At 44.2% G+C, this 13,222-nt stretch overlaps 1 protein-coding gene across 3 annotated transcripts in view; it reads left to right on the forward strand.

The window, feature by feature from the left end:
• NEK2 (NIMA related kinase 2) overlaps positions 1-9,358 on the forward strand; it is a 60,635-nt gene extending 51,277 nt beyond the window's left edge. For all 3 annotated transcript variants that reach the window (XM_023754783.1, XM_023754782.1, XM_006089910.3), the window contains 7 exons: positions 974-1,191; positions 1,470-1,710; positions 3,603-3,685; positions 4,393-4,519; positions 5,463-5,682; positions 6,907-7,032; positions 8,471-9,358. In XM_023754783.1, the coding sequence (XP_023610551.1) occupies positions 974-1,191; positions 1,470-1,710; positions 3,603-3,685; positions 4,393-4,519; positions 5,463-5,682; positions 6,907-7,032; positions 8,471-8,697 (1,242 nt within the window). In that variant the 3' untranslated portion in view covers positions 8,698-9,358. The remainder of the gene's footprint in view (positions 1-973; positions 1,192-1,469; positions 1,711-3,602; positions 3,686-4,392; positions 4,520-5,462; positions 5,683-6,906; positions 7,033-8,470) is intronic.
• The last annotated feature ends 3,864 nt before the right edge of the window (positions 9,359-13,222 follow it).

Here is a 13,222-nt window from a genome sequence, read left to right on the forward strand (position 1 = left end):
CCCCTTCCGAGTCCGGTCCCTGCAGCGGTCTCGCCAGCTGGTGGCGATCTGTGTTTGTACTGGGTCTGTTCCTTTCTATTTCCCTTTCTCTTCCATTTCCTTCCTGTTTTTTTTTCTTTTTTCTTTTCTGCTTCGACCTGCTAAGGGCCTTTCACTGGTGACTCCTGAACTATCTTTATTATTTTATTGTTGAAATTTAAAATTATTGATTGCTTGAGTGGTTAGAGAGAGAGAAAGAGAAACATTGATTTGTTTCACTTATTTGTGCATTTATTGGTTGCTTCTTGTATGTGCTCTGACCGGTGATCAAACCTCAACCTTGAACCTTGGTGTCTGGGAGGACGCTCCAACCAACCCAGCTACCCCGCGGTGCTCCTGGGCAGTTTAGAGAAGAGTAGAACTCTGGGCCACGAGAAGAACCTGGAGCTTTCTGCCCGGCAGTCCGAGCTCATTTAAGATACCCTTTAATCGGATTATTGGTTTCATAGTTCTCCTGTGTGTGTAGGGAGACTTTATTCAGAAAGAAACAATGGAGAGGAAGCTGCCTGGCTGCGGATGGAGGGAGGTCCTCAGGTCTTTCCCCCTGGAAAAGCTTGCCTGGTTGGAATGGTCAGGGACTTGGACTGTCTCTGCCCCACCTTTTTGACCAAAGCACCAATGCCAGCCTCCCACAAAGGGACTGAGGGGAGGGGGTTGGAGGAAGCCTAGTGTGCCTCTTCTCCCTCTCTCCCCTTGCATTCTTTTCTGCTTAAAAATTAGAGGACGGTTATGGAGTTAAATTCAGGGGTCCTTAAGTTCATTGAACTAAATCAGAGAATAATGACTATATGATCTATTTAATAGAAAAGTAGTGAGTGATGACTGGCCCTAAACTTTAGTGCCTAAAGGAATGTATCATACAAAGGGATGGTGATCATGGAGCTCTCAATCTTCATTTTTGAGTTCATTCATACCTTGGGAATTCTTATTTCAGATATTAGTTTGGAAAGAACTTGACTATGGTTCCATGACAGAAGCTGAGAAACAAATGCTTGTTTCTGAAGTGAATTTGCTTCGTGAACTGAAGCATCCAAACATCGTCCGTTACTATGATCGCATTATTGACCGAACCAACACAACACTGTACATTGTAATGGAATATTGCGAAGGAGGGGACCTGGCTAGTATAATTACAAAGGGAACCAAGGAAAGGTAAGTGATTCTTTTCAATGTAAGGTAAAGTGGGCCCAGTTTCGCTTTGGATAAGCATTCTGTTTTAGGATCAGGGACAAAGTACTTAGTGCTGTGGAAGAGTGTTCTAGTATTTGGTGGGTCTGCAGAACTTTAGGAAATCCCTTGTGAATCAACACCCATATTTCATATCAAACTATGATATTTATTTCCCTATTTGTACACTAGATAATTCATCATTCCCTCTTTGTAATGGTTTTATTCAGAAGTTATATGCTGTGTAACTGCTTTGATTTCAGACAATACTTGGAGGAAGAGTTTGTTCTTCGAGTGATGGCTCAGTTGACTCTGGCCCTAAAGGAATGTCACAGACGAAGTGATGGTGGTCATACAGTGCTCCATCGGGATCTGAAACCAGCCAATGTTTTCCTGGATGGCAAGCAAAACGTTAAGCTTGGAGACTTCGGGCTAGCTAGAATATTAAACCACGATACCAGTTTTGCAAAAACATTTGTTGGCACTCCTTATTACATGTCTCCCGTAAGTATTTCAGAATTTAGATACTTTTTAAACCTCTTAATGCTAAGCATTCAAATGCAGGGAAAGTGAGTCGTTTTGATTGTATGTTTAGTAATATCCAATAACCAAAAATTAATAACACTGTTTCACCTTTAATTTATATATTTTCCAAATGGACCACCAGACCATTAAACTCAACTATATCAGCAATTCAAGTCAGGCTTTTATTAAAGGACTACCATATGCTAAATTACAAAGATGAAACAGGTTTTGTCTCTGGCCTCAAGAGCTGTGTTTCCCAGAGTGCTGTAGGTCCTGTACACCAGCTTGGCCTCCTCTGGTGTGCTTTTTCAAATGCAGAATCCTGGACCAAGCCCCAGTCCAGTGAGTTCGGATCTCGGGACAGGTCCTTGCTCTGTTTTTCTCCGACTTTTCAATTTGGACTCTGCATTTTAACAGACTCTCTGGATGAGTCTTGTGCCTGGAGATTCGGGGCTCAGAGCCTCACTCACTTCAGATAACATGTTTTTACAGTGTTAACTGTTGGTATTTGTTCTTTTTTTGTTGACTTTTCCTACAAGGGAGCTGCTGAGTCTACCTACTTATCTATTTCCTTGATTGCTGGGTAATATTTTGTTTCCAAAATTTCTCACCATTCTAAGGAGCACTGCTATGCATATGAATTATTCTTTCTTCCTTGTTGGTCATTTCCTTGGCAGATAGCTCTGAAAATGAAATTGCTGGGTTGGGTCAAAGGCTATGAACCGTTTATGGCTCTCTAGATTTTGCCTGATGGCTCTTGAAGAGCTTAAACCAAAAAGTGATAGCACCAGGGGGTTGTATCTGGAATCTGAGCATACAAAGGTGCAGAGGGGTTAATTGTTTCAGCAGTCATAAACATTTCCGGACTTTTCTAAATCTCTTTTAGTTATGTTAACCAGTCTGACTACAGTATAAAACTTTGTATTAGTGATTTTGTTTTTCATTAATATTAGACATGGCCAGACAGTGTCATTTTCTCACTGGATCAAATTCCAAATAGAAAGCCTTTAACATAAAGGAAAATTATACAGAAGTGGTTCTTGGAAAATTTGAAACCTACGTGATTCTTTTGTTCCTTTTCCCTCCTGCCCTTGTAATTAGATCTGCTCAGCCTTCTCTGAGGCATTGCCAGGAAATGGTATCAGACTCAACCTGTTGGACTTAAAGCACTAGGGAGCCTCCTGAAGAGTTTGGTACTTGCCTCTGTGCCCTCTGTTGCTCCTGAGAGTGTGAGAAAGACAATTAAAACAGGAAATGAAGATGTTAGTTAGTGTGGTTTATACAGTAGACTAAGGAAAAATATAAATGAATAATTCACTTAGACATTTATGTCTATATCCATTTAAATGTGGGCCAGATGTATGCATTGGTTATTCTGAAATTTTCTCTGGTTCTTTCAAAGTAGTTTCTAGATTATTAATGTCACCAGGGTAGAGGTCTCACACTCACCTTTGAATAGTCAGTGCCTCACCTCTAGTAACAATAAACATCTGAAGGAAAAAGAATTGAATGAATTATATATGACAAAGTATATTAGGGTAAGGTCATTGCCTTTTTCCACTGTACATTTGAAGACAAAGTATACATTTTAAAACAATAAACTTTTTTTAAAAAATATATTTTATTGATTTTTTTACAGAGAGGAAGGGAGAGAGAGAGTTAGAAACATCGATGAGAGAGAAACATCAATCAGCTGCCTCCTGCACATCTCCCACTGGGAATGTGCCTGCAACCAAGGTACATGCCCTTGACTGGAATCGAACCTGGGACCTTTCAGTCCGCAGGCTGATGCTCTATCCACTGAGCCAAACCGGTTTCGGCCAAAATAAACTTTTAATTCCTCATACTTTCTTACCCTTTCCCCCCTTAAGGAGCAGATGAGTCGCATGTCCTACAATGAGAAATCGGATATCTGGTCACTGGGCTGTTTGATGTATGAGTTGTGTGCATTAATGTAAGTATATTGAAGACAGATTTCTAGTCTGAGATTTATACTCAGGGGTTTGTCACCTTTCACTGGGTTCGGTTGTTTGACCTTCCATTTGTATTCAAATCTGAAAGAATCATACCGTGGGTTAAAATTAAAGTAGGTGGACAGGTAAAAAAAATTATTTAGAAATTAATAATATAAACCCCTGAGGCTGGATGTTGACTTGTTCACACTCCTAACCTGGTTAGATGTTTCCTTCTTAGACTGATGCTCAGCTCAAGGGGAAAGCAGATAGGTCAGGCCCATGGAAGAGATAAAGATCTGGGGGTAGCTCTGGCGATTTGGAGACCAAGAAAGAGCTCCGTTTCTTTCTCTTCTAAGCTATTCTGTAGAGCAGTGATTCTCAACCAGGGGGAGTGAAGCAGTTTTGCCCCCCAGGGGACATTTGACATTGTCTGAAGACATTTTTGGTTGTGACAAACAAGGATAGCTACTGGCATCTAGTGGATGGAGGCCAGCGATAGTGCAAATAAATACTATGATGTTCAGGACACCCCCACAACAAAGAGCTATGTGACCCCAAATGTCAGTAGCACCAAAGTTAGGAAACTTAGCTATGGAAGAAAATCCCAGAAGCAGAAACATAAATAAAAACTGGAGCTTAAACTGTGCAAAAGATTTGCTTCCTAATATATTTTTATTTTTACATTATTATTATTTTTTTCTTCCAGGCCTCCATTTACAGCTTTCAACCAGAAAGAATTAGCTGGGAAGATCCGAGAAGGCAAATTCAGGCGAATTCCATATCGTTACTCTGATGAATTGAATGACATCATTACAAGGATGTTAAATTTAAAGGTAAAGATTATAAGATTATTTTGTCTGTTTCTATATTTCAATTAAGTTTTGGGGTATGTGTTCTCTCCCGTAGAGCAATGAGACTGAAGAAGCACTAAATGTATTTCCTTAGCTAAATCTACTCTGTTAACACAAGTGAAAACTTACATAAATTTGGCACATTGCACGTCTTTGCTGGCCTACCCTCTGTGCTTTCTCTGTCTTCTCCCATTCACTCCATGCTAACAGATGGTCGATAGCAAGAAAAGATTGCATGAAGCATCCAGATCCTTAGTTCCCCATGTCCTTGCCTACCTCAGCGTGGCAGATGGTATGGAAGGGGCCACAATAAGACTTAATTACTCTGCCTCTAGCTCCAATTGAGAGATAGGTGTGTGTGTGTGTGTGTGTGTGTGTGTGTGTGTGTGTGTGTGTGTGTGTGTGTGTGTATGGGTGGGGGGATGGTTAGGGCAGTGAGAGGGTAGGAGTGGCTAAGAAGAGTGGAGGGGAAATAACTCTAAGAGATTATGTGGAAAAAATCTGGCCATGGGATGGCGAGGGAAATGTCCAAGAGAACAGGCTGATGTGAAGTTAAATGCTGTGGGATTACAAAGAAGGATACAGATGAAGTAATGGGATTTAAGGGCTGAGAGGGAGTATCCTGCTTCCTGTAGTTTAGAGATGCCCTAACCCAGACCCTGGCCATGCTACTGAGCACCTGCACAGGGATGAAGCCTTTAGGTTAAAGGGGGATCAGAGGTAAGTAAAAATCTGCATTACTGTTTGGACCTAGAACCTCATGTATTAAAGCCACAAGTGAACTTATTTTTCCAGATAGTTAAGGCCCATCCAGAAACGAGTTATTCTTTTGCCTTGGAAATATATGCCCTTTTAATGTAGCCGTTCTTTTGGGATGCGTATTCTGTTACAAAATGTGACTGTAACACCGAATATTTTTCCCCAGGATTACCATCGACCTTCTGTTGAAGAAATTCTGGAGAGCCCTTTGATAGCAGACTTGGTTGCAGAAGAGCAGAGGAGAAATCCTGAGAGAAGGGGGCGACGATCTGGAGAACCAGAAAAGTTGCAGGATTCTAACCCTGTATTAAGTGAGCTGAAACTGAAGGAAATACAGTTGCAGGAGCGAGAGCGAGCCCTCAAAGCCAGAGAGGAAAGACTGGAGCGTAAGTCTGAATGATGGGGGCGAAACAAAGGAGAGCTATTGGAGGGTGATCGTGATGAGTGTGAAACTCTGTTTAAATGAGTAGATTAGAACATTCTTGCCCTGGCCTGATAGCTCAATTGGTTGGAGCGTCATCCCAATATGCCAAGGTGGCAGGTTCAATCCCTGGTTAGGGCACATGCCTGGGGTGCAGGCTCGATCCCCAATGTGGGGAGTGCAGAAGGCGGCCAATCAATGACTCTCTCACATCATTGATGTTTCCATCTCTCTCTCCTTCTCCTTTCCTCAATGAAATAAATAAAAACATATAAAAAAACTATTTAAAAAAAAGAAAGAAAGAGAACCTTTTTATAAATACTTGAGAAACCAAACTGTGCTTTGTAAAATATGTAGGTCACGCTTTCTGGCATCTTCCTGTTGAGCTGCCTCTTTCTCTGCTATTGTTGGGCTTAACTTTATACTTTGCTATAGAATTTGTATACTTTAATGTGTACATTACATTTTGCTGTTACTTTTTTCTTTCTGTTTCATAACATATACATACATTACAGTTTTTCCATTGCAAAGGTAGATCTTAGGATTTGCTGACTTCTACAATAACCATTACTCCTGTGGCTGAGCCAATACAGTCCAGGTCTAAAATCCTACAGTGTGTAGGACTAAATATGCTCTGGCAATTCAATAATGTGGGTACAAGATATTCTAGGTTTATAAATACTCAGGGCTATTCACTGATTAGGTACTAGTTAGTTGTTGTTGTGTTTTTTTAAAAAATATATATTTTTATTGATTTCAGAGAAGAAGGGAGAAGGAGAAAGAGATAGAAACATCAATGATGAGAGAGAATCATTGGTCGGCTGCCTCCTGCATGCCCCCAGTGGGGATCAAGCCCACAACCCAGGCATATGCCCTTAGACTGGAATTGAACCTGGGACCCTTCAGTCCCCAGGCCGACGCTCTGTCCACTGAGCCAGACTGGTTAGGGCAAGTGCTACTTAGTTTTTGATGGTGAAAGTCTGTCTACTCCACTAAAGCGACAGGTGCTACAGACTAGCATGGTCAGGGTGGCTTGGGAACCCGGCAAGAAACCTTTCTCAGAGCATTACTAATCGCTGCTCAGCAAGCGGGTCTCAGTGATTAGGGAAAATGGAAGATTAGCACGTGTAAACTGTTTTATACCCAAGGCCACTTGCTAATCTTTTTCTCATTCCATGCCTTTCTAAAGAGAAGGAACGTGAGCTTTGTGTTCGTGAGAGACTGGCAGAGGACAAACTGGCGAGAGCGGAAAGTCTGATGAAGAACTACAGCCTGCTGAAGGAGCAGAGGCTCCTGTCCCTGGCCAGCGGTCCAGGTAGGAGAACCAGCTCCGTAGACAGAGGCTGCTGCGCGTGAGGAAATGGGCACTGGTTTGCTTTCGAGGGGCTTTGGTAGGCCTTCTCGTTTTTTAATGTTTTTATTGATTTCAAAGAGGAAGGGAGAGAGAGATAGAAACATCAATGATGCAGCTGCCTCCTGCATGCCCCACACTGGAGATCGAGCCCGCAACCTGGGCATGTGCCCTGACTGGGAATCGAACAGTGACCTCCTGGTTCATAGGTCCATGCTCAACCACTGAGCCACACCGGCTGGGCTTAACACTTTTTTCTTTCTTATAAAATTATTCCATTAGTGAGATTTACAAGTTACATAGGTATTTGTATAGGAATTTGTGGGAATACAGGTGGATATGTTTGAAACAATGGAGTTAAGGCTAAAAAAAACCCCAGTGTGCTTTGAAGCAGAAACAATGTTGGAGAAAGGAAGTCGGGGCACAATTGGAGGGCAGTGTTCCTTGCAGCCTACTCCTACCTCTCGGCCTGGCCTTTCCTTTTCTTTGGCCTGGAGTTTGTTCCTCAGATAACCTGGTGGCTTATTTCCTCACTTTCAACATGTCTCTGCTCAAAAGTCACCTCATTATGCGGCTCTCATCACTGTGGCCACCGCCAGCACCCCTGTTCTCTTTCTCAGTGTTATTTTCCCCCTCAAATAGTCCTCATTTGTCCTTGTTTATTGGGTTCTGGTCTCTCTCCTCCTATGAAATAGGGCCTTTGTTTGTCCACAATGGCTCATACAATGAACTCATAAAATTTGAATGTATTTCCTTTAAATGAATGTAAAGGAAAAACAAACAGGTTCTGGAATTCAAGCCCGCAAGTCTCCAACCTCCGGATAGTCTGTCAGTAGCTAATAGTGCTACCATTTCAAGTAAAATTTTTTTCATGTAAAAAGCCCAGTTCACCTTTTTTGCTATACCTTTACTTGATTTTACTTGATTTTCCTTTTCCACCCTGAATTTGCTTAGTTTCTTTTTGAAGCAAGAATTAGTTTTGAAGGAAGTGTTCTTTAATATTTAACCCAAACTGTAAGTGGCCATAAAAAGCGTTTCTGCTTCCATACTTTTCTGGAAGCCCTGTGTTCTAGGTAGAATGGCACTTGTTTTCAAGAATGGAGTAGATGATACTGATTTCCAGAAGTTTTATATTGTGGCCCATAATCCCCAATGCATTTGACTTCAAGAGAAAAGTTGATTGTTAAGGGAATAAAACCTAAGTTCCTTGATATTTGGCACATTCCAGGATTATTTTTTCAGTGCTGTGGCTTAAAAGACTGATTTCTTACCACCCTCAAGCTCCCAAACTCCCGGAGATACTAAGATAGGTTCCAGATTTCAAATGAACTGAAAGAGAGTGTATTTTTGCTAAGTTTGACAAACCTGTTCAAATAACTCGAAACCCTTTTTCTTCCTAAAGAACTTTTAGCTCTTCCATCCTCAATACTTAAGAAGAAAGTTCATTTCAGTGGAGAGAGTAAGGAGAATGTCCTGAGGAGTGAGAACTCTGAGAGCCAGCTCTCCTCCAAAGCCAAGTGCAAAGACCTGAAGAAGAGGCTCCATGCTGCCCAGCTGCGCGCGCAAGCCCTGGCGGACATTGAGCAAACGTACCAGCTGAAAAGCAGACAGATCCTGGGCATGCGCTAGCCGGCAGGGCCCAGCGCTGTGTGCGGGATCTGACACGGCCAGCCCCCGAAGGACTGATTGATGTTCACCTGCTGCAGCTTGATAAACTTGGTTCCGTGAGCCGTGCCTTTCTGTACAGTAAGAGTGATATTTTGGAATTGCCTTTGCTGTCCTTCAGCAATAATTGTACAAAACGTCCACACCTTTCCTTTTTTTTCTTTTTTAAAAGAACACTTTACAGAAAGAATAATACTTTCTTGGTTGGGGTTTTAATCCCATGTGTGATTACTACTGGAACATTACATTCTAAATGTTGGAGGAAAATAATATCAGGAAAAACATATGTATCCACTTACTGAGACGTTTTACACGACTGAGTGGTGTGCTTACAGTTGTCATGTCTAGATTTACAACCTCAAGTCTGAGGTTTTAAATATTCTAGAGCTTAGAAAACCGAATTGGATCCAAACTGGTCACTGATATTATGACATCTTGCTTATAGATATCACTTATTGATATCCCATTGCTCTTAGTGCAAAATCTGTCACCTTTTGTGAAAATCCATCACTGTGATGTCGATATTCTTTTTTTTTCCTTTTTACTCTACCTAACTGTATATAAGCCGGCCGTCATGGGCTCATCTGTTTCTCACTAAGTAAACGAATTATTTAGTTTTCCTGTATTTGTGTCTCTTGCATTTGTTGGGTTTATGATTCATAGGCACTGATGCCCACAGGGGCTGCAATGGCACTTCACACCCCCCCCCCCCCCATTAATCCATCTGCACCAGTGGCTCTTAACTGGGGACTATTTTGCCCCCCAGGGGACATTTGCAATGTCTGGAGACATTTTAAATGATAATGATTGCGGGGTGGGAGGGTACTATTGAATGGAGCAGGTAGAGGCCAGGGATAGCAGATAGCAGTGTCCCACCTAGCGCCCAGCTTTCTTCTTTTGTCTGTCTTTTCTAATCCTTCACAGCCCCCCCTCAGGTTCACCCATGGCCGTGCGGGCTCGGCACATGATCTAAGCTAAAATTTGTTGGAATAGACCCAACCCTTGACGGAAATTTATGGGTTATTTTTTAAGTCTGATCTTTAATATGAATTAGCAGTCCTTACTGTGCCTATCACGTTTTTCATGTGATGTTTTCCTAGCAGTGCTATCCTTTTAGTTTAATGAAATAAGACCAAGTTGTGAAGGGTTAATAATGTGAAAATAGAGCTCCTTTATTCGTTATTTTATTACAGGTTTACTGCCCAGTTGGTAATGTAGTTCCAAAAAGACAATTGATATTATCCGAACACAATCAGACTGATTACCATGATTTCATGGAATACCCACAGATTAATCCTTCTGACCTCTTCAATACAAATGTTGAGTATAATTTGCAGGGCCCAGTGCAAAATAAAAATGTGGGCGCCTTGTTCAAAAAGCAGGGAACAAGTAGCATTAAAGGTACATGGACAGCCTTATCCTTTCTTTCAAGGTCTTTGTTTATTGTGGTGGTGTTTTCGACTTAATGTTCTCAGTAAAGAAAAAACAAAATTTTGGATTATTAGCATGCATTTTACTATTCATCTTTTATGTTGTGTGATGTCAGTTTTAAATGCAAAAGGCACATTTAGCTCATGTGGAGAATCACTGAAATTATGTAATTCGTATGTTGTGGCTCATCCGGGAGGGTGCCTCAAGCTGGCCAGAAGAGAAGCACACAGATAGATCCCTGTGACAGGCCCCTGGGGACCCCTGACCCTGGTGCTTACCTGGGAACACCCTCCTTCCAGCCACCAGGCTTATCACTGCCAGGCTGGAGAGGTGGAGCCAGGCATCTCGCTCTCCCTCAGGCCCACTGACTGTCCCAGCCCACGGCAAACAGGTCTCCCATGAGGATCCTTACACCTCCTAGCTGGTACTTTACTCCTGGATCAGGGTACCTGGAGCGACCTGCCAAGACAGGGCCTCCAGCTAGCTGCCCACCAGCCATGCCAGGGGTCTGTCAGCCCCAGGAGTGAGGAAAGGCACTGGGGGGCAGCTGCTGCCATGCCCTGCTCTGAGATGCTTCGGGGCATGGGTGCTCAACCCTGATCATTGCCCATGCCCAGGCCCCTGCTGGGAGCAGGGTGTGGCAGTGGTCATGGGGTACAGACAGGAAGAGGAGGCTGGTGCACCAAGTGGGGGGCCTGGTGGGGGGAGGCAAGGCCAGGCATGAACTGAGGTCTTAAGTTCCCACTCAGGCACTACTATTGTTCACCGGACTTGACTTACAAAACACAAATTCAAAGATACAGTTATTAAGAATTCCCAGACCGTAACTGTGGAACAAAACCCCAAGGGCCCGGCCCAGCTGAACGCCAAGGCCTTCTACGTGTAGGACCTGCCAGTGTGATGGCACTGGTGCACACTCACGAAACCAACCCTTTCTTCAGGAAACTCCTTTTCCCTCTTAGGAAGGAAGTTTTCATTTTCAAATCTGTGGCATGCTGAGAGAGCTCTACTTCCCCACCTCATCTTTCCTTCTTTCACTCAACAAACAATTGGGCAGCTGCTGTGAGCCAGGCACTGTTGAACGTGCTGAAGATACAGCAATAAAGAAACACTGACATCCCTGCCCTCATGGAGATTCCATTCCAATAAGGCCGGATAGAAAATGAGCCACACATGGAGATTGGTAGTGCTAAGGGGCAGGATGAAGCAGGAAAGGGGACAGGGAATGGGGGTTTGCCATTTTGGAACAGGTGGTGATTAGGGGTGCAAAAGGAAACCAAAGCCAACAAAACCGTGTTTTCTGTTCACCCCTAAAGCTGGGAACATCTGGGGTTTAAAGGCAATGATGGTAGATTAGAAGAGGATCTCTTTGATGGGAGAGTCCTCTCAAATGATACTTCTCTAGCATCTCTAGGATTTATCAAGATAGGGGCAGGGGCGGGGTGGAGGGGGTTAGTGGGGGGAAAAAACCAACCAAGGGGACATCTGTAATACTTTCAACAATAAAAATAAATTTAAAAAAATAAAATAAATGATTTATCAAGATGCCCGGCTAGATACAGTACCAACATAAACTTACCATTACAGGCTTTACATGAGAGCAACACCTGCTCATAGGCATTTGAAAAAGCGTCAGGATTTAATTAACCAGCTGTCCTGAGCGACAGCAACACAAGGTGGCGCCATGGTCCTGTTAGACGGCAAGTCTGACACCTTCTCCGGAGCCGGTGCAATTGGCTGCTACTGAGAGAGGACTTGCCAGGCTTCGGTTAAATGCCTTGGTCCATTATTTCATTCACTCCTCACAACCTCCCTGATGAATAGGCATCATTAGTGCCACGTTTTTCATGGGGAAACCGAAGCTCGAATCACAGCTAGGAAGAAGCAGCTGGTCTCTGAACTGACATTTTGGACTCCAAAGCCTTTAACTATGACCCTCCACAAGACCGCCAAAGGTCAGCTTTGTTCCCCAACCACCCAGTGTCCCGTAAGGATTGCGGGGTTAAGGGTGCTAACCCATGGCTCTACCCAAGACGTTTGAATGACGAAGGAAGGGTGGACGCAGAGCTGGCAGGGTTAGGGTCCAGGGGCCTTCACACCTGCGGCTAGAGGAGATGGGTGAGTGAGGGCTGGGGGCGGGTGGGGATAGGTGGTCCTCAGTGACCCCAGGAGGACCCAGGCCTTCCCCCTTTCCTCAACACCTTCCATCATCCCACCCATGGCCCCCCATTCTCTCGAAGGCCCAGCCCCGATGCTCAGCCTCCTTGGGCTGCCCAGCTTCCTCCCAGGGACCACTTCACCGGCTCGTCACCGCCTGAGGGACTGTCTGTCAGTCCTCCTTCCAGGACAAAGCCCCTTCCTCCAGGCACGCTAGCTCCCTCAGACTCTCAAGGCTGCCCTCCTCCAATTAGCAGAGGATGAAAGCCATGGTGACACCAGCAGCCGTTTTAAAAGGAATGGAGAGGTTCATAGGCCCCAAAGAGGAAGGGTTATTGTCCACTGTGACGTGGCGGCTGGGAAACCAGGGACCCATATTGCATGATGGATTTCAGGGCAAGGAGGGTGGTGAAAGCCGCCTTCCCCAGAGACGTGCTGTGGAGGACCAGGCTGATGGAATCTGGGTGTGGGTGGCCTTGCCCACCCCATTACCTGGCTCACTTCGCACCTCCCCCGTCCATGGCTGCCGAAGAGCTGCCTAAGTGGCTGTTAGGTATCTGGTCTTTGGTGTTCCCTTTCAGGTTGGGTTGGACACCGTATTTGAAGGGGCTGGTGGGGTGGGGAGGGGCATGGGGACAGGCTGTCTCTGCATATGGGGTCTGTGGTGTGTGTGTCTACATGTATGTGTATGTATTTTTAAAGCACACACACAGCTAGGGTCTTAATCCATGGGCTCTTCTGCATTTGCTTTTTTAAACGAGCACGAATCGTTTCCGTTGCCTTCGTTCTCTGAGAAAGCCGCCCGTGTCTCTGTGGGATCCATCCTAGCTCCCCTGGAGGAGTGCGTCTTCCCTGGAGCCTCTGAGGAATTGGTTTGCCTGGAGTGCCAGCCAGGGGGGCC

This window comes from Myotis lucifugus, unplaced genomic scaffold, assembly GCF_000147115.1.
Source record: "Myotis lucifugus unplaced genomic scaffold, Myoluc2.0 scaffold_65, whole genome shotgun sequence".
In the NCBI taxonomy this organism is placed as follows: domain Eukaryota; kingdom Metazoa; phylum Chordata; class Mammalia; order Chiroptera; family Vespertilionidae; genus Myotis; species Myotis lucifugus.